General features: G+C 44.0%; 1 protein-coding gene across 1 annotated transcript in view; it reads right to left on the bottom strand.

Annotated features, from left to right (window-relative positions):
- Positions 1–9,230: 9,230 nt before the first annotated feature.
- Positions 9,231–21,145, bottom strand: part of FBXL7 (F-box and leucine rich repeat protein 7) — a 385,298-nt gene continuing 373,383 nt past the window's right edge. Inside the window, exons 3-4 of the mRNA XM_032470270.1 lie at positions 19,743–20,354; positions 9,231–12,595 (exon numbers count right to left, since the gene is read on the bottom strand). Of these exons, the coding sequence (XP_032326161.1) occupies positions 11,859–12,595; positions 19,743–20,354 (1,349 nt within the window). The 3' untranslated portion in view covers positions 9,231–11,858. The remainder of the gene's footprint in view (positions 12,596–19,742; positions 20,355–21,145) is intronic.

Below are 21,145 nucleotides of genomic sequence, written 5' to 3'. Positions count from 1 at the left end.
TTCATTTTTTATTTCATTGTCTGCTTCTAGTGGACAAGTGCTTCCAAAACTTTAATCTGAGGATCCTGTTAACACGCAGAGTCTGAATTTTTAACAGTTCTAAGTGTTGCTGATGCTACAGGACCATGGACCATACTGGAGAAGCGAGTTTCTAGAGCTGTGCTATCTGAGACAGCAGTCACTAGCCACGTGCGTTTAAGTTGAAATTTATGAAAATTAAATGAAATTTAATATTCAGTTCCTCAGTCACAACAGCCACATTTCAGATGCTCACTAAACCACACGTAACTAGTGGCTACCCTGTGAAATAGCACAGATACAGAATGTTTTATTATTGCTGGAATTCAAATTAGGTAGTGCTGCTGTAGAACTACTTTCTACAATACGGTAGCCACTAGCCACACATGACTGTTTAAAGGTAAATTAATTAAAATTAAATAACACTTTAGAATCAGTTCTTCATTCACACAAGCACCTTTCAAGTACTCAGCAGCCACACATGGCTAGTGGCTGCCATAAGGGACAGCAGAGATACAGAACATTTCCATCATTGTGGACAGTCCTGTTGGACAGGTTGGCTTTAGAATATAAACTTCACGAGAGCATGGACTTTTGTCTGCCTCGTTCACTGCATTGTCACCAGTGCCTAAAACAAGGTCCTTCATTAATGAGCTTTCAGGAAATATTTGTTGATTTCAGTCAGAATGCCATTTGCATTTTGGTCTTCCCCGACTAGATGGTAGGTGTCTTGACGGTAGGAATTATGTTTGCTTTTTGTTATGTCTCCGGCAAGCTATTGATGGAAGAGCATGCACTGGATTGAATGTTCGGAACAGTTTCAACTTCCCAGCTCCTGAGGAACCAAGGCGTAGTAGGACTGGATACAAATAGAAAACCCGGCACAGGTGGAGCCGTGAGACTCTTTCCCCTTCCCCACTTCCTGTCCATTCCTCCACACACCTCGTGCCCTCCACACACCCAGATATGCCACTTAAAAAATAAAGCAACAGTAGCAACATAAGATCTACACGACCAGGTATTCCTTTGATATCTTTAGAATATTTCACGTCCTCCACTCGCCCTTGAACCATGTCTTCCCATAGTCAGATCTAAGTGTTCTGTCCCAGAGAAGGCACTAAGAGGCAGCACATGCACGAATGTAGCTGTATTCTTTGGAAATTCTTTCTCTAGAATCCTGGCCACTTCTGATTATCAATGGTATTCATCCCGCTATATTTTTCCAGAAAAAAATACCTGGCTAGGGAATTCTAAAAATCAGTACAAAAGACACATTTCACTACCACATTGGAAAAAAATATTGTGTTTGGCAAAGGGGAGAGTTTGGGATGCCATCAGTAAATACCCTCATCTTTGGTCCCAGTAACTAGAGCTGAGAAAAAAAATCTCAGCCATGAAGTCCTGTCTGCATCCTAATTCAGATGGGTTATTTATCCCCTTGGCTTGCTCCTACAGCGTTTCAGTTTTATTGGCTGAGTCAGACATCTTTCTTGTCCTTATTCCAGCATCAGTAGAATATCTCTATTCTTTCACTCTTTTTAGTTGGACAGACTGGCAGGATTTACAGTGATTTTGATAAAAACTGAGGGCAGACGCAGCACTCAATATTTTTGACACATGTGGCTCCATTGCTGTTTTGTTCTAGATCTCAAAGCTCATGTGTTTCATAAAGCTAAATAAAACACTGAGCACATGAGAATTTCAGGAACACCAGGAACTTTCATGAGATGGCATCAATGCTGGGTACTCCTTGACCAAACATACACATAAGTCTATATGTATCTAGCTATCCATCCATCCATCTATATATCTTTTTATATGGAAACCAGCCCACCATATAAAATATGAACAATGTTGATACTTCCAAAAAGCTTGACCCTTAACCACTGTTGTTGTCATAGCTTCTAATATAGAAATTAAACGATTCCTCCAGACATTAGCAGAAATCAGTGGCAGAACCAGGAAGCAAATTCTGGACTGTTAAATCCTAATCTAATCATTAATTAACTTGATCAGATCTGAGCACGTTATGAAAACTTAAAGGCAACTTTTTCCCTTTGTAGCTGTAATCCGTGCCAGGGGCCAAGGTGGTCCATATTTCTGTGTTTGCTGTTTTGGGGTCTGTGGAGGAGGCTCTATCTTAGTGCAAGCCCATACTGAAGTTCTGCTACCGTTGACTTCTAAAGTTAAGAGAAATGCTAGTGGAGACATTAAGAAATTACTTTACAAAGTGTAGAGACATCCCAAATGCTGGAACAAAGTAAATTCAGGGACATTTGGAAATTGTTAATAAAGAAATTGAGAATAAATGAGCTAACTGCGTTTGGTTTGAGCCTCTTGGCAGGACTCTCGGCTTTCAGATTAGTGTAGCGGGGGGAGGTTAGGAAGGTTGGGAAAAGGGCCTGTAAACACTTCTACTCTTTATTCTGATTCTGCTAAATCAGAAGGATGGTGGTTAAAAGTAGTTTTCTGAAGGATTAGGTATTCAGATATGCCTAAATCCTACTGAAGTTAACTACTTGATGCTAACTTGGAGCAGACTTAAATTTATCTGTATGCTAATGGTATCTTGGAATATGGTCAGTGATGACCAGGGCTCTTCTACCACGTAATCCATGTACATTGCACCCATTACACCCAAACAGAAAAGAAAGGTTTTTTTTTTTTTTTCCTTATTTATATAATGCAGTAGGGCCAGCAGGTGTTCCTGTGACAAAGGTGCATTGAAATGGGAAATTTCTAGTTGTAATCCTTTCAACGGAAGTTGGAACACTTCCAAAATGAAACGTAATGTTTTAAAAATTTAGCTAATTGCATTTCTAGTTTATTCCTGGGACACATAAAAAGGATATATTGAGACATTATTAAAAATAAGACAAGATATCTGCAAACTCCTTGTCCCTATGACAGTCTACTGGAAACAAAATGTCACAAAGAACCTTGACATATTTCTCTCAGTGGCTTTTTGAAATCTTTAAAACTACATCTAGCAAGGGCTTACCTGTAGTTTTGTAACCATTTCAAGAGGCTTGCTGATAGTCACTGATCATTTACACGAGGGGCCCTGGATCTTAACAGGAGAAAAATTTATCATGGTAAACACTAGACAAGCAGGACCATCCAGGGAAATGAGTTGGAACTTATATGAGTGATGGGTGAACATTTACAAATAGATCAGGAAGGTTTAGGTTTGGCAAAAAAACAAAACAAAATAAAACACACCAAAAATCCCCCAAACACACCAAAACCACAAACAAACCCCCCAAAACAAGACAAAAATGAACAAAAAAAGCCCAAACCCTCCAAATTTGTTAAACTTATAGTTTATAACTGTGAGGTTATTAAGTCTCTGCATACAGTTTGGAATTCACTTTTGAGGAATAGAGTGGAATACTTCTGTGGTCTTCCAGGCTTGTTACATTTCCAGGATCATCTCCAAAATGTTCAGTGTCCCTGACAAATTACTCCAGCATTCTGGCAATAATGTTTTCTGCTGGACATTGAGTTAGCCACACTTAGCAATGTTGTCTGACAAGTTCTTTGAAATCACCATTGACCGTTCTGAAATCACCAGGGAAGTCTTCTGAAAATGGTGCTGTGGATGGAAAAATGTCACCTGCCAAATCAGTAAACAAAGGGTGTTGTGGCCATCAAGCCATCAACCATTGCAGTCATTTGACCGCATACGCTGAGGGGACCCAGGATGGAGAAAGAAAACTGGATATGGTCCTAGATAATTAAGATGTGTATCAGAGGAATGATTTTAATGAGCTCAGACTCTTGCATCCTCCCATATATTGAAAAGTGCTAAATTCATTAACTTGAGATGTCATATGTCTGTTTTTTAATTAACAGTAATCTTTTGATGTTTCCACTACCTGTTTTTGTTGCTGTTGTTTGCAAAAACTGCTATGTATCCTGGCTCCTCCCTTACCTCTCTGGAATAGTCCCTTAGAGCTATCTGAGAGACTGACTCCCAGGCTTAAGTCCTCAGTGAGTCCGTTGAATAAAACACAATTCTCAACTTTTAGGTTGTGCATTTTTTTCAGTCGACAGCGTGCAATACAAGAGTGGCCAAATGCACCTAAGGCAACCAAAAAAAAATTATGAAATAATAATAATAAAATACAAGACTCAAGCCTGAATTGGTATTTCATTCTTTGCCACAGAGAACTCAACGGGCGGTACAAAACAAAAGGAGAGAAGTACATAAAACTTCTCACTCGAATTAAGAAATAGTAATCTTTGAAAAAGTTCTAAAAGTTGCATTAGCTAAGTGGTTTTTAGTTTCAGCCAAAAGAGACGTTCAGCCAAATATTCCCAAAGCCTTTCTTGGATTCCAGCTAACCCCTAACGTTGAACATTGGGTTCCCAAGCCCTGGAGGGGAACTTCGCTGTGGAGCTGCTGATGCAATACTTGGCATTGATCAGAACATCAGATAAGAAAGGTCACTTTGCTCCGTGGCCAGAGCAAGCTATTGGCTGTGAAGAATTAGACACTGGAGCCCTGAAGCCACAAAGCCAACGAATTTAGGGTGAGGGAGGTTAAAGAAAGAGAGACCCTCAGCACCTGAGAACATGAGACTTTTCTTCTTGGAAAAAGAAAAGAGTCCTTACACCGCAGCATGGGATCACCTTCAAGGTTATCTTGCCCCCTGCACGTGGGATTATGCACAAGTTTTACACGGAGACTAATGACCTCTCGTGGCAGTGGTTGTGTTTCCCGTCGCTTTCCTGTGTGCGCTGTTTTTAAAAGAAACATTGCACACATGAGAGCTCCAAGGTGAGGGTACCAGCGAATTAATGCCAGCTTGGAAATCCGGAGGAGACTGGTTTTCATTATATGAGTGAGAGGTCATTATTTGAAGGGTTTTTTTCCTCTCTTTTTTCTTTAAATCCACAGCCTCTTGGTCTCCAAACTTCCAGCCTGTCCATGGTCATTATTCTTTGAGTGTTTTAAAATTATGAACAGAGAGGAGACCCAGCTGGAGTCTCATAGCCCAACCAGCTCATGGAAAGCCTGTGCTTCACAGACGTCATTCATTTAGATCAACTATGTCCAACATCCCATATCAGCCTGTGTGGTTTTAATGAGACCAAGAGAAATGGTCGGAATTCTGCCTCCCCGCATCTTTTACTAAGACAAGGATCTGTTCAGCAAAATGATCGCTTCACGGGATTTACTAAGTGGTAAAGGAGCAGGAAAAAAAACCCTAACATTTCTCACGTTTCTCCATTGTTAGGGGGTGGGATTGCAAAATGAGGAATTGCAGTTTGAAACTCAATGCCTTTGTGTAGTTTGTACTGGAAAGTATGAAAACTGTAAAATTACACAAAGGTAATCGTATCTGTTTTGGTCTCCATCTCCAAAAGAAAGGCTTTGAGATAAAATGAAGGAGGCCATTTATCAGTTGGGACAGTTTTGTTCCTTTATCTGCTTTCTCATAAAAGAGAAAGACCATGATACATTTGTTTAAATTCTAAATATAAACATCCGTGAAGAATACATTCAGGATGTAAAAGTTGGACTTTTTTTTTTTAAAGTTTTATTTATAGAAGGTGACTGTGTGTTCATTAGTGGTTGGTAGAAGATTAGAGAAAAAGGGACCACCAGTTACTGGTTAATCTTTGTCGTTAGAAATCGTTCCTTCTATCTTTTGCATGTCCATCTGGAAATGGGCGTAATAAGCCTACTCAGACTTTGGGAGACCTTTGGGGGCTCTGAAAAACCGGGAGGATTATTGCCTCTGACTGCACTGAATCAGGAATTAAAAGCGTTCCTATCACTCTTCCACGTTCTAATGGATTTCATTGTTTAGTTAATTGTTACTGTGGGCAGATAACTTCATATTCACAACCCTGATAAAATTTGAGGTTTCAAAGAACCCGTCCTCAGTGCACTTACAAGTAAAATCCATTTCTCAACAATTTTAATGGCTACTCAATCAATCTTTCTTGGACCATCCAGTATTCTGTAGATTACTGACACAGACAAGTTTTTAATAAAAGGTCATGGTACATTGAGAAACTTGTTATTTTGACCGTTCCCATCATAAGTGCCTAATGATTAGAATGGTACCAAAGAGCACCCATCTTTGCTGCAGGATCCAAGGATTACTGCTGGAGGGACCTGCTATCTCCCTCTCCCTGAGCTAAATAATGGAGAAGTCATGATGGCCGCTTTGCTGGCATATGGCTGTGTTTGGACCGTTTGTTGTTGCATATACTGTTTGGGAGGACAGTCAGACGGCTTTGATGTTTCTTAGAGATTGTCCAATAAATTATGTTTCAGGGTTATTTTTGGGAAATATTTCCTTTTTTTTTTTTTTTTTATAAATTATGTTGTGTGTGTGTATGTGTGTGTGAGAAAGAGTGTGTATGCGTATGTAGGAATTAACCTATGGGGCGACATTAGAACAAAAGAGAACTTTCTATTTCCATATGACTAACTCAAGACAATGACAATGTTAACCTATGGTTAGTGTAGTTAATATTATGATAATCTTAATCTATGGTAGAGAGAAATTGCTTCATCAACCTGATCAAATATTTTGTCCCCGAGTGGGCTCCATGTATGCTGTTTCGTAGGTTCAAGTGCATCATGGCTTGTGAAGTTCACCTTGTCTGAGTTATAAAATCCAGCTCAAAGATCTTCTCCCTGAACGAAGTCCCTAAGCTTTATTCCTCTCTCCATATTAATGAAGAAAACGATTCTTTGGTAAACTCCATCAGGGCAAGACTCTCAGTGCCAGTACAGTGCCTGGCATATACTAAGTTCTTAAAAAATAATTATTTGATGCATGAATGAAAGAATGTTGCCACATTCTTTTTTATATCCCCTTCTTGACCTTCCAACTCATTGCATGTTGTTATAATTATTCAATCTGAGTTCTTTTAGGGGAAGGATATTGTATCTTATTCACCTGGAACTCATCATAGTACCTTGTCAATAAACTTTTGTTAAAGGAGTTGAGGGAAGCTGAGTACCGTCTGCTCCTTCAGAAGAAATGATTGTCACTTCTTGAGAATTCACTGTTAGTGAAGAATGATGGGAATATCCAGTTTCCATCATATGTTGATCATCACATTGGCCAGGATAGAATTTAGACATGCTGATCTCATCAGTGTAAAATTCAGTAGCTGAGTGGCTGCATGGAGAAATATTCAATATAGAAATGATCAGATTTGGAAACATTTAAGTCAGTTTTTCTTAATTTTATTTTTTAATGATCTTTCAAAGCCATCCTTTGACAGCTGGATGATGTTGATGGTCAACCCCTGAGCAACAACTTAGAGCTTAAACGTAGCCTTCCTGGATAGTCCATGCAGCTATTGGCATTCCAGCTGTAGATACTTCCTGGGAAAGCCCTGCTGGAGATGCCATAACTGTGCTGTTGACAGGTAGGGGTGGAGCCATACCGAACTCCCAAGTGGAGATGCTCTTCATCTTCATGATTTTAAATGCAAGTTGATCTGTTGACATGCGAGGAAAAAATAAAAAAGAGTCTATAAAACGGACCCATGGCTTGAGGAGATAGTGATGCACTCAAGGACAAAAGGAGGAATAATCACATCTTGGATGCACTCCTGGCTAGGTGTCCCCAGTCTGAGTGTGTATGAGAGCATTTCTTCCCTCGAGTGAACAACTTTGCCCACTTGGGGGTCATCTCAGTGAAACATGCCTGAGTTGCTCTTTGGCAGACAGGCACTGTGTTTAGGCAAGTCTCAGTGGTGGCATCAGTGCCCACTGCAGACAGATGATGGATGGCAGGCACCCCCCGTCCCCCTGCGCCTCTCCTTTCCGCAACATTAGTCCTGGTGTGTGGATCAAAAAGAAGAAACCATTTGACCAAGAGCTCGCCAAAGGAAAACCAATTTTGTTTCACAGATTTTCTGTGTGAACAGTTTCACACAATATTTAAGTTGTGTTTAAATCTTCTCTCTCCCTCTTCTACTGTCTATTCAGCATTTCTGCAAATTAATTTCTCCCTGAACTGATCACGATTGCCAGCTATTGAACAAATGCTCTACTTTTTGACTTTTCTGTGAGAATTTAGACAAGGTAAGCAATTTCATTGCATGTTTTTTCCCCTTGAAAATACTCGACTTTTTGGTTTCATGTTGTGCACTCTTGGATGTCAAACTTCTTAAAGACTTTCTGAACAAATGTCAATATAAGACATCATGAACCTCAAGGGGAAATGCATTTTATTTACTGCTAACCTTATTCTGGGATCTTGACAGGAACTGCATAGGGCTGCCTCGAGTTCATGTTCCAAGGCAGCTAACAGTCTTATTGGTTTACGGGAGGGTCATTACATAGCTGACACAGGGTGAGCGCAAGCATAAGAACAACTACATTTAAAATCTTCATTGCCTAAAACCTTTTTACTTGCTAAAGATGAAGTCTGCCATTCATCTATCAGGACTTGCTTTCTGCCATATTGATTTCTCAGATCTTAAGGTTTGGGTAATGAGATATTTGGTATTTCCCCTTTTCTAACTGACTGATAAATTTTCCCTTTAGACCAACTTGCTATATTCTCCTTCCAAATGTTAAGGTTTTAAGACTTAAAAAAAATTTATAAAGACCAATGGTACAGCATAATTTTGAAAATTTCTCCAATGTTTATAACCAGTGCCAGGGGAAGTATATTCAGGTCTACAGTTACTCATCTATAATTCTGAAATCTAGAAAGCTCTAAAAAAAATCAAAGGTTTTTTTCACTAGGTTTGGCACAGATTAATTTGGTGACAAAACCTGACCCAAACAGATGCAAGGCTATTTATAGCCTATAATAATATTATGCAGTGTGACTGTTCATATCTACTGCTGTAGAAAAATTAACAGGCTTGATTAAGGGTGCTGTCCCAGACTCTACTAGGGATGTTGCAGAATATACCACAGATAACTTCCTAAAATGTGAAAAATTATAAATTCCAAAATATGCCTGGCTTCAAGGTAAGCTTAGGGAATTGAAGACCTGAACTAAACTGGGAGGGTAATGATTTTTTCACTTACCTGCTAATTTTCAGCCACAGACAATGAGCTAAAGGAAATGAAAAAACGATGGACGCAACCTTAAAGAGACAAGAGCTGCAGTGACTACACTTGGTCTCCACCTCAACATGAGGCAAGTTTTTCTCACTCGTTGAATGTCCCCATCTGAACACCATGCTCTTCTGGCCAGGATATTAAAGGAGGCTTAACCTAATTACCAACATATTGCTTTATTTCTTGGTGGTAGTAAATTAAGGCTTTCTAGAGTCATACAGCACGCAGTGATTTGAACATTGGAATTTAAAACAGAAAAACAAAAAAACCAAACAAAAAAAACAATGAGCATTCAATTTAGCAGAGTCAGGAAGGAAGCAATGTTTAAAAACAGATAAATTTCCTAGTGAGGCTTTTTTGCTTGGTCTCTCAAAATCTGCTGAGCTGTTTCCCCTAGTAACCTCTGTCACAGGTTCACACGACAAGGGGAAGCAGAAAGGATGAAGAGAAGACCGGGGGAAAGGGAGAAACTGGGAAAGACAGTGTGTGCTGGGCAACAGTGTGCAAGTCAGCTTCGTCTCATGTTTGGAAGACAGTTTAGATGATGTGGTCAGGGACTGGTGATACAGACAGATATTTGGAATAGGACCCCCACCCCACTTCTCTGGTTCCCAGAGCCATTTTGGATCTCTGCCTTCATTCTAGGAGTATTAAACCAGTTCACTTGGAAGGTCCCAGGGCCAAGGGTTAGGGATAATCCTTTCTGAGTTTCAAATTCCGAGCTGTTAGACAGGATCACAAGTCACAGAGCAAGGGAGTGCTACCTTCAACCCCTTTCATGGTTCTAAACTGTATGACCAGGCACCCTCCCCAGCCAAACAACTCCTTTTCCCTCATGACACACGGTCTTGACTGCGCCTCTCGATTGCTGATGGAGTTGACTGGAGAGGAGGCATATTTCATGTGATACCACTTCATCCTATCTTCTCCTTCCCAGCATAAGATAAAGGCACGCAAGGCGCCAACAGCGGGAGGGCAGTTGTTAAGTGAGGCGTAGGCTTGATCTGGAACCAATTCCACGTGCTAGGCTTGGAGAAACAGAGGTTCTGGGTGTGGATGGATCCTTTGAGACAGAAATGGATGAACTGTTTGAACAGTGATGAAGGACGGGTGTTGCCAGAGAATAATTTAAGAGAGGTCACAGGCTTATTAACAAAAGGCAATTAAATTTCATGAACGCGAGCAATAGAGTTTCTTCTGGCATCCTGACTTTACATGCATGAGGCTAGCAAATGGATTTCTATCCAAACAGGGCCATTTAAAACTCATCCTTGGCAGTGATATTGATGTTCTATTCCCAGGGCCTGGACCAGCGCCTAAGTCTTATCAATGTGTTCCCACTTCCGTTCATGTGGCACTTTTGAGGGAACAATATTTAAACTACCTGGAAGTCTGCTCTGCATCTTTGACAGAGGACACGCAGTCACACAAGGTGGCAAGCCACACAAGGCAACACTGACGACTTAACCCCAACAGGCTTCATGTGATGAAGTTTGGACTCACAGAGAAATAAATAGGTGAGAAAAGTAGAAATGTGATCTGAATGACAAAGAACCGAGGCATCTGTTCCTGCCAGCTGCAGGGCAGATGTGCTCATGTGCCACGTGTGCGGTGAGAGGGATTAAGAAAGCCCTAGAGGACATGTGTTCCCTTGGGCCTCACTTGCTAATTAAAAACTGTAAGGGTCTTTCCTTCTATTTGAAAAAAACAAAAACCAAAAACCAAAAAACAAAACTCCAAAAGATCAACTTTGACTGAGGGATGTGGGTTTTGCTGTGATTGGGAATTCTATTGCCTCCGCACGATGATGTGGGCTGGGGTGATGCCGACAGCATTTGTGTATTAAAACCATCCATCTAGTGGGGGCAGGAGAAGAGACTCACCCACCAAAACAAACTCAGATTGGAGTGAAGGACACACAGGACACTGGTGTTGGCACTTCTGAAAGCATCCGCAGAATCAATAGCCTCTGAAGAGGATGCCTCCTGTGCTCTATGCCAAAAAGTCTCTCTTTATTGACATCTCTGTTCCCTCAGCTCTGAAATGGGCATGAAGCTAATCCTCAATTAGATCAGACGATGGCCTCCGATTCAGTGCTGGAAGCAGAAGCCCAGAGAGGTCAAGTGCTTTGCCCAAAGTCACACAGCTAGTAAGTGGCAGAGCTGGAGGAGGGGAGATGCAGGTCTCTTCCTCCACCATGCTGCCTGCCACAAGTGATTCTTTAAAAAAGGCTTGGAAGTGCTTTGTGAATACCAGGTGGCTGTGACATTTATTTAACAAGAATTTGCTTGGGTGTGGGGCTGAAGTGTGGATTAGGCCAATCAGGTAGTTTAAAGAGAAGGCGGTCTGGAGAGCATTATCATTCTGATGACTTGCTGCTGTTGGAGACGGAGGGGTGCTCTGCGAGGGGTCAGGGTGCAGAACCCTGGGGAAGGAGGAGAGAGACAGAGAGAAAAAGGGGCGTTTCTAAAGATGCTGCAGTAAGCTTTCTGAGGTACATCTTTTTGAGAAGAGAAACTGCCTACAATGACCTGACCCCCAAAACCGTTTACTGTAACAGAAATGTGTCCTCCCACCCCCACCTTGACCTCTGCTGCCCATGAGAAATTAGGGGGAGAAAAAAAAAAAAAAAAGCAGATTCTTAAGAACCTTCCTGGGGGAGAGAGCTGTTATGAGTGGGTGTCGGTGCTTACATATGCTGCTTTAAAAAAAAACAAAACAAAAAAACCATTTTGTTCTGTTCAGGTTCGTAGGGAAACAGCGGCGGCCGGAGGAAGCTGTCCGTTCAGAAGAAGGCAGGGTTGGTGTGCTCGATGACGCAGCGCTTGCAGTGGCGTTTCACAAACCGCAGGGCCTCCACGGACACCTCGCAGTCCTGGACGTTCAGCATCTGGAGATCGAAGCAGTTGGCCGCCACGATCTGCAAGCCCTGGCCGGTGATGCTCTCGCACGACTTGAGGCTGAGTCGCTTGAGATTGAAGCAATTCAGGGCCAGGCACTCCAGGCCGGTGTCGGAGACCAGAGGGCATTTGCCGATGTCCAGGGACTTGAGTTTCGTGCAGTTCTTGGCGAGGTACTCCACGCCGTGGTCCGTGATGCCCTCGCAGCCCCTCGCGTTGAGGTAGCGCAGCTTGCTGCAGTACTTGGCCACGTAGCGGATGCCCACGTCGGTGACGCGGCCGCAGTGCGCGATGCTGAGGTACCGCAGGCGGGACTCCAGCTTGGCGATCTCGCGCAGGCCGAAGTCGCTGACGAAGCGGCAGTCGCTGACGCTCAGCTCCTTGATGGAGGTGCAGTAGATCATCAGGTAGCGCAGGCCCTCGTCGGTGAGGCGGACGCAGCGGCGCAGGTACAGGTGGGTGAGCTGCGTGCAGTGAGCCGCGATGGTGTGCAGGCCTTCGTCCTCCAGCACGAAGCAGTCCGTCATGTCCAGGTAGCGGATGGAAATCTGTTTGCCATGCAAGGGGGACAGTTTAATGGAGGCCTCCCGGGTCAAGCTGATGCAGGTCACTTTGGAGCACCCTGCATAAAGAGACAGAACACACGCTCAGAGCGACCTCCGAGGATGGGGGTGGGGATGGTGGGGCTCGCCTTTACGGATTCCTACCCCTCTCCGGGTTCGGGTCCCTATGTTACCCCTTCCCTTCTCGGCCCCTACAATACAGAAAGCAAGGTTGAGGTTTTTGCGTTCATCATTTAACTGCTTTGGGTTTAGGAGGCTTGGGGGCTTTAGAATCAGAAAGACAATGGTTCCAAGTCCAGATCCATCACTAGCTGCCTGACACTGGGCACATCAATCGTTCTGAGTACTTCCTTTGTCTGAAAATAAGGGTGATCACCTTCCCTGAAAGGCAGCTGTGAAGGGAGAAATGAGACAATGTGTGTAAATATCCTGCCTTGGCCCTGGAAAGTTCCAGAAGCTCAGTAAAAGCCAGCTCTTACCCTACAATGGTCTGGTAGCTCTGTGGTCCAAAGCAGTGAGATATGAGATAGAAGGCTTGGCCATGACCTGGGTTTGGCAGAAAGAGCACTGGCTTGGCAGTCCCAAGCCGGTGGTTCAGCTCCACTTTTTATGACCTCAGGCTGAAGGCTTAAATTTTCTAGTGTCAAGCCTTTCCTCTGAAATGGGAACGAGCAGCTGTCATGCCTGCGCTCTGGAGGTATAACAGGATGCAAGGAGATAATGGATACCGACGTACTTTGAAAAGGATCAGAAATATATGTAGTTATTAGTCCAACAAGGTGACCATTTAGGGATTCATTTCAACCCTCTTTGGTCAAGGAGGAACAACTGTGTCATCGGGATTATTCCTCTAGCCTCTCCACCAGTTTCCCTGCCCTGCACTCTATTCTCCTCTCAGCTGCCAGAGAGATGCTGGAAAACAGAACTCCAGTTATGCTCAAAGCCTTCAGATGGCACCCATCTCACTCCATGCGTAACATCTAAAGTCTAACCCTCTAAGGACCTGCAGCCCTGTGACCTCTGATCTTCTCTCTTACCCCTCTTCCAACCCCACTGACCTCCCAGACAACTCAGGTGCCCTCCTGCCTCAGCGCCTGGGCACTGGACAGGGCTTCCCTGGATAGTGCCATGAGCCACCCCTACCTTCTGAGGTCTCTGAGCAAACATGCCTTTATTGGACAATTCTTCCCTAATCACCCTGTATAAATTAGTACCGCTGCCAGACTCCTGTTTATTTTCAGCACACTTTATCAGCCTGTGGCATTATCCATTTATGTATTCACTTATGGATTTGCTGTCCTCACTCTGGAACGTAAGCTTTCTAGAAAAGGGATGCCTCTCTGTTCATTGCTGAATCCCCTCTACTGGGTTCACAGCTGGTGCTAAGTACCTGTTGAATGAATGAATGAATGAATTACAGAGTGCACAGTGTTTTATAGGAAGACGCGGTGGAATAACCCAACGTCCAACATGGACATGTCCTCAGGACGTGGGCTGTGGGTGATGTACATCTCCATTGAAAAACCGACTGCCTTCTTTATAGCTTATTATAATACCTTTTATTTATGTTGTATTATGATGTTTACAAAGTGCTTTTAGAAATATTTCTTTACCTGATTCTTAAAACAATCCATTCTATGGATAAGGAAATTAATGCCCAGGAAGAGATCTTTAGATGCCTCTCTTAACATTGTTTCTAGCCCCATTTCCCGAAGAATATGTGCATACATACATTTTACATGGATATGTTTATACTATATACTATATAATTATAATACATTTTATGTGACACATGAAACCCTCACTTCATTGTATATTTCAGTTGACTATATATTACTAGTTAAAATATGCACAGGATACTTTTAGTATATGAATATAAATGAATAATATGCATAGGTAATATACATTATAAAATAAAGGTATATGTATGCATATATTTCATCCTACTACATAGACTGCATATATAGTTTTCATTTTATCTCTGCTCTTCCTCGAATCCCTCTGGCAGCTCTAAATCCAGGTGCCTCACCTCCGGCGGCTCCGTGCCTCAGCTCATCACATCATAGCTAAGGCTTCGAAGCAACCACATGACAGTGCTCACGGGGACTGTCCTCCCACTCCTGGCAGGCTGCCCAGGAAACTCCTATAAAATTCAGGTCCTGGGAATAATGAGGTTCAAAAGCCATGTGCTACCAAGTCAAAGAATTTCAGGAAGGAGTAAAGCATAAACTTCGACACTGGAGAACAGAGATTTGACTTGTCAGACGCGGCCCACACTGCTCTAGTGAGCTCCGTGGCTTTGCAGAAGGCTTTGTAGCTTTGAAATAGTCCTTTGTTTTGAGTTTCTTTCTTTACACTGACTGTAATCTTGCTTTATGCTGAATTGTGTACGTTCACAGCAGAGGTTGCCCATCTGTGATGCCTGTAAAGGCACTTTGTTTTTCAAGATCATATGACCACCTCTGTTCCTAAACTCTTAGTTCCAGTTTCCTAAAAAAAAAAAATCTAGTAAAATCTGTTGTGCTCTGGGGAGGATATTGTATTTGGTCCAGGGAAATATTTGCCTGGTTTTTCAAACTGAGCCCCAAATTTAATGAAATACTAACTTAGCTCAGTTTTAGTAAAGACACAATTTTGATAGGCTTGTATTATTTTAGATCAGTAATTTTTAACGTCAGCTTTAGCCTTAATTCTTGCAGATTTGCTACGTTTGGATTGGAAAAAAAAAAAAACAAAAACTGCTCCATGGCTCAGCAGGTAATCTCTATGACTAGGGCATGCATCCATACATTACAGACATGGAGAGAGCCTTAGAAACCATCCAGTGTAACCTTCATTTTTTAAAGATGAGACATCTCAGACCCAGTGAGAGTCTACGGCTTGTACAGCCAGGCTAGGGAAACCGGGTCCTGATCTAAGGCTTCAGCTTTGGCAGGGATGGTAACAAATGACTAGGACGTAGCAAGCAACTGATGAATTATATGAGAGCTTTACGGTAGATATGTCAGCATGAAATGAATATTTAGACACTGGGGAATCAGAAGTCTTGAAAGTGGTTATATCTCTATGGGGATTCTTAGAAGAGAGAAACAATTTAGATACACAAATGCAGAGCCCAGCTGGTGTAAGGTAATAACACACGCAAATTCAAGAGACAAGCAAGCATGGCGGGTGAGGGGGCAGGGTGAGTTTATCGGGTGGAACACAAAGGATTTTCATGGAAACTAAGACAGGAGTGGTCCATTCGGGTCACAGCTGGGGGTCCTGCCTTGACACTCAGGGTAAGGAGTGTGGATATTACTCAACAGGGGATGGATAGTAACGGTTGAACAAATGTATGGGTTTCTTCAATTAATTCCAGGTTTGGTTCAGCTTTCACTTCATTACCACTTCCTCTTATTTTTGGGGTGATATCTCTACCTTCTCTGGGATATAAAAGGATCAAGTCCACGAAGACCAGCTACAGTCTTCCAAGCATGTTAACAACAATGACAGTCCCAAAACGATAACAGCCATCATGATTTATTGAATGCTTACTACATGGTTTTCAGCAGAGCACACATGTGAGGACTTAACCTGAATTAACTCATTTAATGCTCCCAACCAACCCATTTTTACCTATGAGCATGATTTAGTCACTGCACTACAGCTTCCTAAATGCTTGTTTGGAGTATTAACCAATGACAACTTTGTTTGAAACTTTTAGAGATCAAGAGGACTGTTTAGGGTGTTGACACTCCTCTGTTCATTTAATTACAATATCATTAAGTATAGAGACAAAATATGCCTCATTTCTGCCCTTAAAAGCTGAGAATGGGTGAGAGAAAGGAATCCAGGAATATACAAGTACCCAGTTGCAGAACCCAGCAACTCTCTACCTGCCTGTACTGGGACAACTGGGAGGAAATCCTCAGCTTACTAGGGGTCAGGCAGGAAAGGCTTTACTTAGGGGACGCTTGGACTGGGGCTTGAGCAATGAGAAATCCATCGAGAGGTTTGTTGGGGAGGGGCAATGGACAGAGGAGGGGATGGCATGCAGGCCAAAGAACCGCTCATGCATCACAGTGTGCACAGACATGATGTGTTTGGGAAATGCAACCGATTCCGAAGAAGGGAGCACTGAGGTTACGTAGGAAAAGGGTGAGATTTGAACCTAGAAAGAGCAGCTCATGAAGGGCCATATATGCTCTGCGGAGGAACTTCTTTCTCTATGCCATGAGGAGGAATTGGAGATTTTATGCAGGAAAATGAACGGTTAGACTTGTAGGTTGAAAACATTCCTCTGGAGGTTGGTTGTGTGGAGGGCCGGTTGACGGGGTTGAGACGGGTGTAAGGATGGTTCAGGAAGCATGCACCCAGGCAGGCAGGTGGAGGAGAGGGGATGGACCGAAGGTTCGAGGGGAGTAGAATCACCTGGACAGGATTCGACTGGTGGGATATAGAAGATCAGGAAGAGAAGTAAGGAGGACTCCCAGGCCTCCAATTACAGAGGGCCCTTTTGGAGCCATTTCACTTGTAGTAATTGTCAGATTTTGTACTTTGAAAATTGGTTGGTTTTAATATATTCCATTGCTGTTTAAAGGTGATATTGTCATGGCTAATGTCATGTGCCATCTTGACTAAATGTCGAGGTACCAAGATATTTGGCTAAATCTTATTTCTGGGTGTGCCTGTGAATGTGTTTCTGGATAAGATTAACATTTGAACCAGGAGACCCAGTCAAGCAGACTGCTGTCCCCAATGTGGCTGGACATTATGCAATCTGCTGAGGGTCTGAATAGAACAAAAGGGTAGAACAGAGAATTCTCTCTCTCTGTCTGACTGAGCTGGCACATTGCTTTTCTCCTGCCTTTGGACTCAGACCAACACCATCGGCAACTGTGGTTCTCAGGCTTTTAGACTCAGACTGAACTGCATAACGGGTTTTCCTGGGTCTCAGCTCGCAGATCGCAAACTGTGGGACTTCTCAGACGCCATCACTGTGCGAGCCAATTCATATATATATATATATATATTATACATATATATATATATATTTAGAGAACCCTGACTAATCATTAATAAAAGGTAATATGTGATAATGAAAAAACACTAGGGCTAATTACACTAACTTTCAATGACTTGAAAAGATAACTTTCAAGCTGGGCTTGTTAAGGATGGGAGGGGCAGTCTCATGTCCTCTGGGAGAATTAAGCTCCAGACCAGAGAGGAGTCTTCCAAAGTCAAGTTTATTGCCAAAGTCAAGTTTATTGCCATCGAGAAGGTGTGAGAACCAAGGGGAACAAGGCATAGGTGAAACCACAGCAATTTCCAGATTCCCTCAGAGCTGGAGGGCACCACTCAGAGGTGGTGACACAGACCCATCCTTATGGCCTGTTGCGTCTTTCAAGTTCATCTACACGAATAGCCCCACCCTGGTCCTGCCAACACCTGGAATTCTATGCTCTTGGTGAGTCTGATTCCCCCGTGGACAGACTCTATGTACACAGATCGCAGGGGGTCATCGGGGGACGTGTGAGGAAGATCCTGCAACGGGTCAGGCAGATGGAGAGCATGGGCATGAAGGTTTACACAATGGTTAGCAAAGGGGTCAGGCAGGATCCACTCACTCAGGCTAGAAGCCCAGAAACTTCCACTCCCAACCAGCCAAAGTCATTTCTGCATTTCTGAATGTCAAAAAGACTCCAAAGAGAGAACACAGTTACTTGCAGCCTGTACTGGGGGTGTATGGGGAGCCCAAAACTGAGTCATTTCCTAATCTGAGAAAGTAAAAGAAAACGAGGTGTTTATAAATGAGGCCCTCAAGGTTCAGAAATCTTAGAGTGTTAAAGAGTCAAATCCCTTAGCCCCCCTCCCACCTTTTTTTTTTTTTTTTTTTTAAGTGAAGAGGAAACACATCTAGAGAAAGCTGTGAATTGTCTCAGATCACAAGTTTTGAAACTAGTTTCCACCACATCACAATGCTTTCTCTTTCCAGAATTCCTTGGGGGGGAAAAATGTAAGAAAAACCTCTTCGGTTCCTGCTTCTCGACGCCAGCAGCTGCTCAAGACTAACCGAACAAACGGTTACGACGGTTTTGTCCGGAAGCCAGCTGAACAAGGGGAGCGGAGAGCTGCTTTCCAGCGGGGGAACGAATCTGCGAAAAATAATTGACTGCCGTCTGAAATGTTTTCAGATGTCGGTTTTCAAAAGAGAGAGTGAGCTCAGAGAGCTGACTTTTACCTCGGGTTTGGTGGGAGGGTATCATTTACCTCAGATGCTTGTAAATCGCAAATTTTGTTTATTCGCTTGTCACAGTGGTTTTTACTTCTCCCCCACCCCACCCCGTCCCCCCAGCCCGGCAACAGTCCCTGAGGCGGTGGCTCACGCTGTTCATTTCTTTAACTCCCTGATGCATCTTACACATTTCAGCCCCTCAAACGTTCATCTTTCGACTGGGCAGTGGATGAGATAAAGAAAGGCTGTTAGTCCGGCTGGATCTACGTCTGGCGCCTGAGTGTGAGTCTGGGTTTTAATTCTTCCTGCCTGAGAGAGCTTTGCAAGCAAAGCAGCCATGCTGGGATTTCCTTCATTTTTAAAAAGAACCGAAGGCTCCACTCCTCGGGCCCTACCCTTGCACCCTGTAACTGAGAATTTTGTCGAGAAGAGATGCAATATCTATCCAAGGGTGAGGAGAGGAGGGTGAAACATGAGGAGCCCGCTGGCCAGGATGGATTTTCCCCAGTGTCTGCAAACAATCATGAGCACAGCCCGCAGCACAGAATCAGCTGGACACAGCTCTCAGGCTCCAGGGAACCACAACCAGTGGACGTCAGGGTGGTTTTTCTAAACTACTTGCGTTTGAGTTAGATAGTTGGTTCCTATTAATCTGCGATGAGATATTTAGTCCCCATTATCTACGGTTGCTCTGAAATGACTTTGAGTATTTTGGGGAGGAAAGACGCATTTCAAAGTCATAATAATGAACTGCTGGACAAAAGGTGCCTCCAGTTCCTCTAAGAAATTGACATTATTTGATGAAGAGGATACGGCTGGCCCCCAGGGTCCTGATTCCATAAAGACAGTATTTCAGGAAGAAGAGTCTGCCTCCTTACCATCATCTCTGATGGCTTTCACAGAGGGGCCCCTTCCCAGGTGACCATGTCCTCTGCTGCTTTGGGATGGTGCACTGGGAGGGGCCCACTGATAGGTCAGTTGCCACGTACCTGACACATCCAGGTGCTCCAGGTTGGGACAGAGGGACACCACGTCGAAGACCGCCTCGTTGGAGATATTGTAACAGCCGGAGACTTCCAGCCGCCTCAGCTCCGGGCAGCACTGGGCAATGGTGTAAAGACCTCGGTCCGTGAGCCGCCTGCAGCCACTGACACTGACGGTTTCCAGCATGAGGCAGACGTTGGGTGTGTCCTGGCAGAGCCTGCGGGTCAGCACCTTGAGGGCGCGGTCCACGTTGATGGTCTCGCCCGTCAGGCGGATAGTCCTCCAGAGCCGCGGGTCCCAGGCCAGGTTGTACCAGCGGCGGCACACGCGGGCGCAGCGGCACAGCTGGTTGGTGGGCAGGAAGGAGAAGACCTGCACCAGGGCGTGGTCCGGCAGGCGCTCGATGCTGGCCTGCTCCTTCTGCGGTCTGGAGGCCAGCCGGATGAGCGGGTGGGTGAGGCGGGTCGGGGGCGGGGAGTGGACCATGGCCACCGTCTCCCCGGTGATGGAGGACGAGGAGGTGGACGAGCCCCTTCCATTCTGAAATCCCGGCAGGTTCGGTGGACATATCAGGGCTGGGCTGGGCGTGCTCAGTGTGCGCATGCTCAGGTCGGAGTCTGGCAAAGGACAGAGAGCAAAGGGTTAAGGATGGCGGGAGCAGAGCCCCGGGACGGAGGGAGGCAGGCGAGGTGGTGACACTCATTCCACTGCCGTCCTCCCTGGACGGACCCCTGCTGAATCCATCACCGGAAGCGGAAGCACATGCCAGCTTCACCCATTCCGGAAAAGGGCTCATCCTCCAATATCAACAACAGGGCTGGGCAGACTAGCTGGAAAGGGCCAGATATGAAATATTTGAGGCACTGCAAGCCATGTGGGCTCTGTCTCTGTTGCAATTACTCAGCCCTGCCGTTTTGGAGCAAAAGCTGCCATAAACAATCTGTAACCGGGCAGTTGTGGCTATTTCCATCAAACTTGTTCTGTAAAAACAGATCAGCTGCTTTGGCCGGAGGGCTGCAGTCTGCTGACCTCTGAGCTACATTAATGGTGATTAAAGGACACAACTTCAAAGTTTAGTTATTTTTACACTGGGATGAAACCTCATATATGATGACGCAAACTGATTTACTTTTCTAATTATACTTCGGTTAGGCAGATGAAAATGTTTCATTTACAAACGTGTTTCACAGGAAGGGAAGGCTGGCCAGTGGGTGTGCAGAACATTGGCTGTCTTTGTCCTCACCTGCCCCCTACTGTCCATCTTTTGATAGCAGTACCCTAAACTCTGTGGTCTGGGTTCTGGGGAACCACCCCACTTCCTTCTTCTGTTAGGCTAGGCATTTCAGATGGCATTTTCAGGCATTGAATATCTGGACAATATTTATTTTTTCTTCTTATTAATAATTTC

Source organism: Camelus ferus, chromosome 3 (genome assembly GCF_009834535.1).
Source record: "Camelus ferus isolate YT-003-E chromosome 3, BCGSAC_Cfer_1.0, whole genome shotgun sequence".
NCBI classification, from domain to species: domain Eukaryota; kingdom Metazoa; phylum Chordata; class Mammalia; order Artiodactyla; family Camelidae; genus Camelus; species Camelus ferus.
The sequence above is the reverse complement of the archived record's forward strand: the minus strand, read 5'-3'. Positions and strand labels throughout refer to the sequence as shown.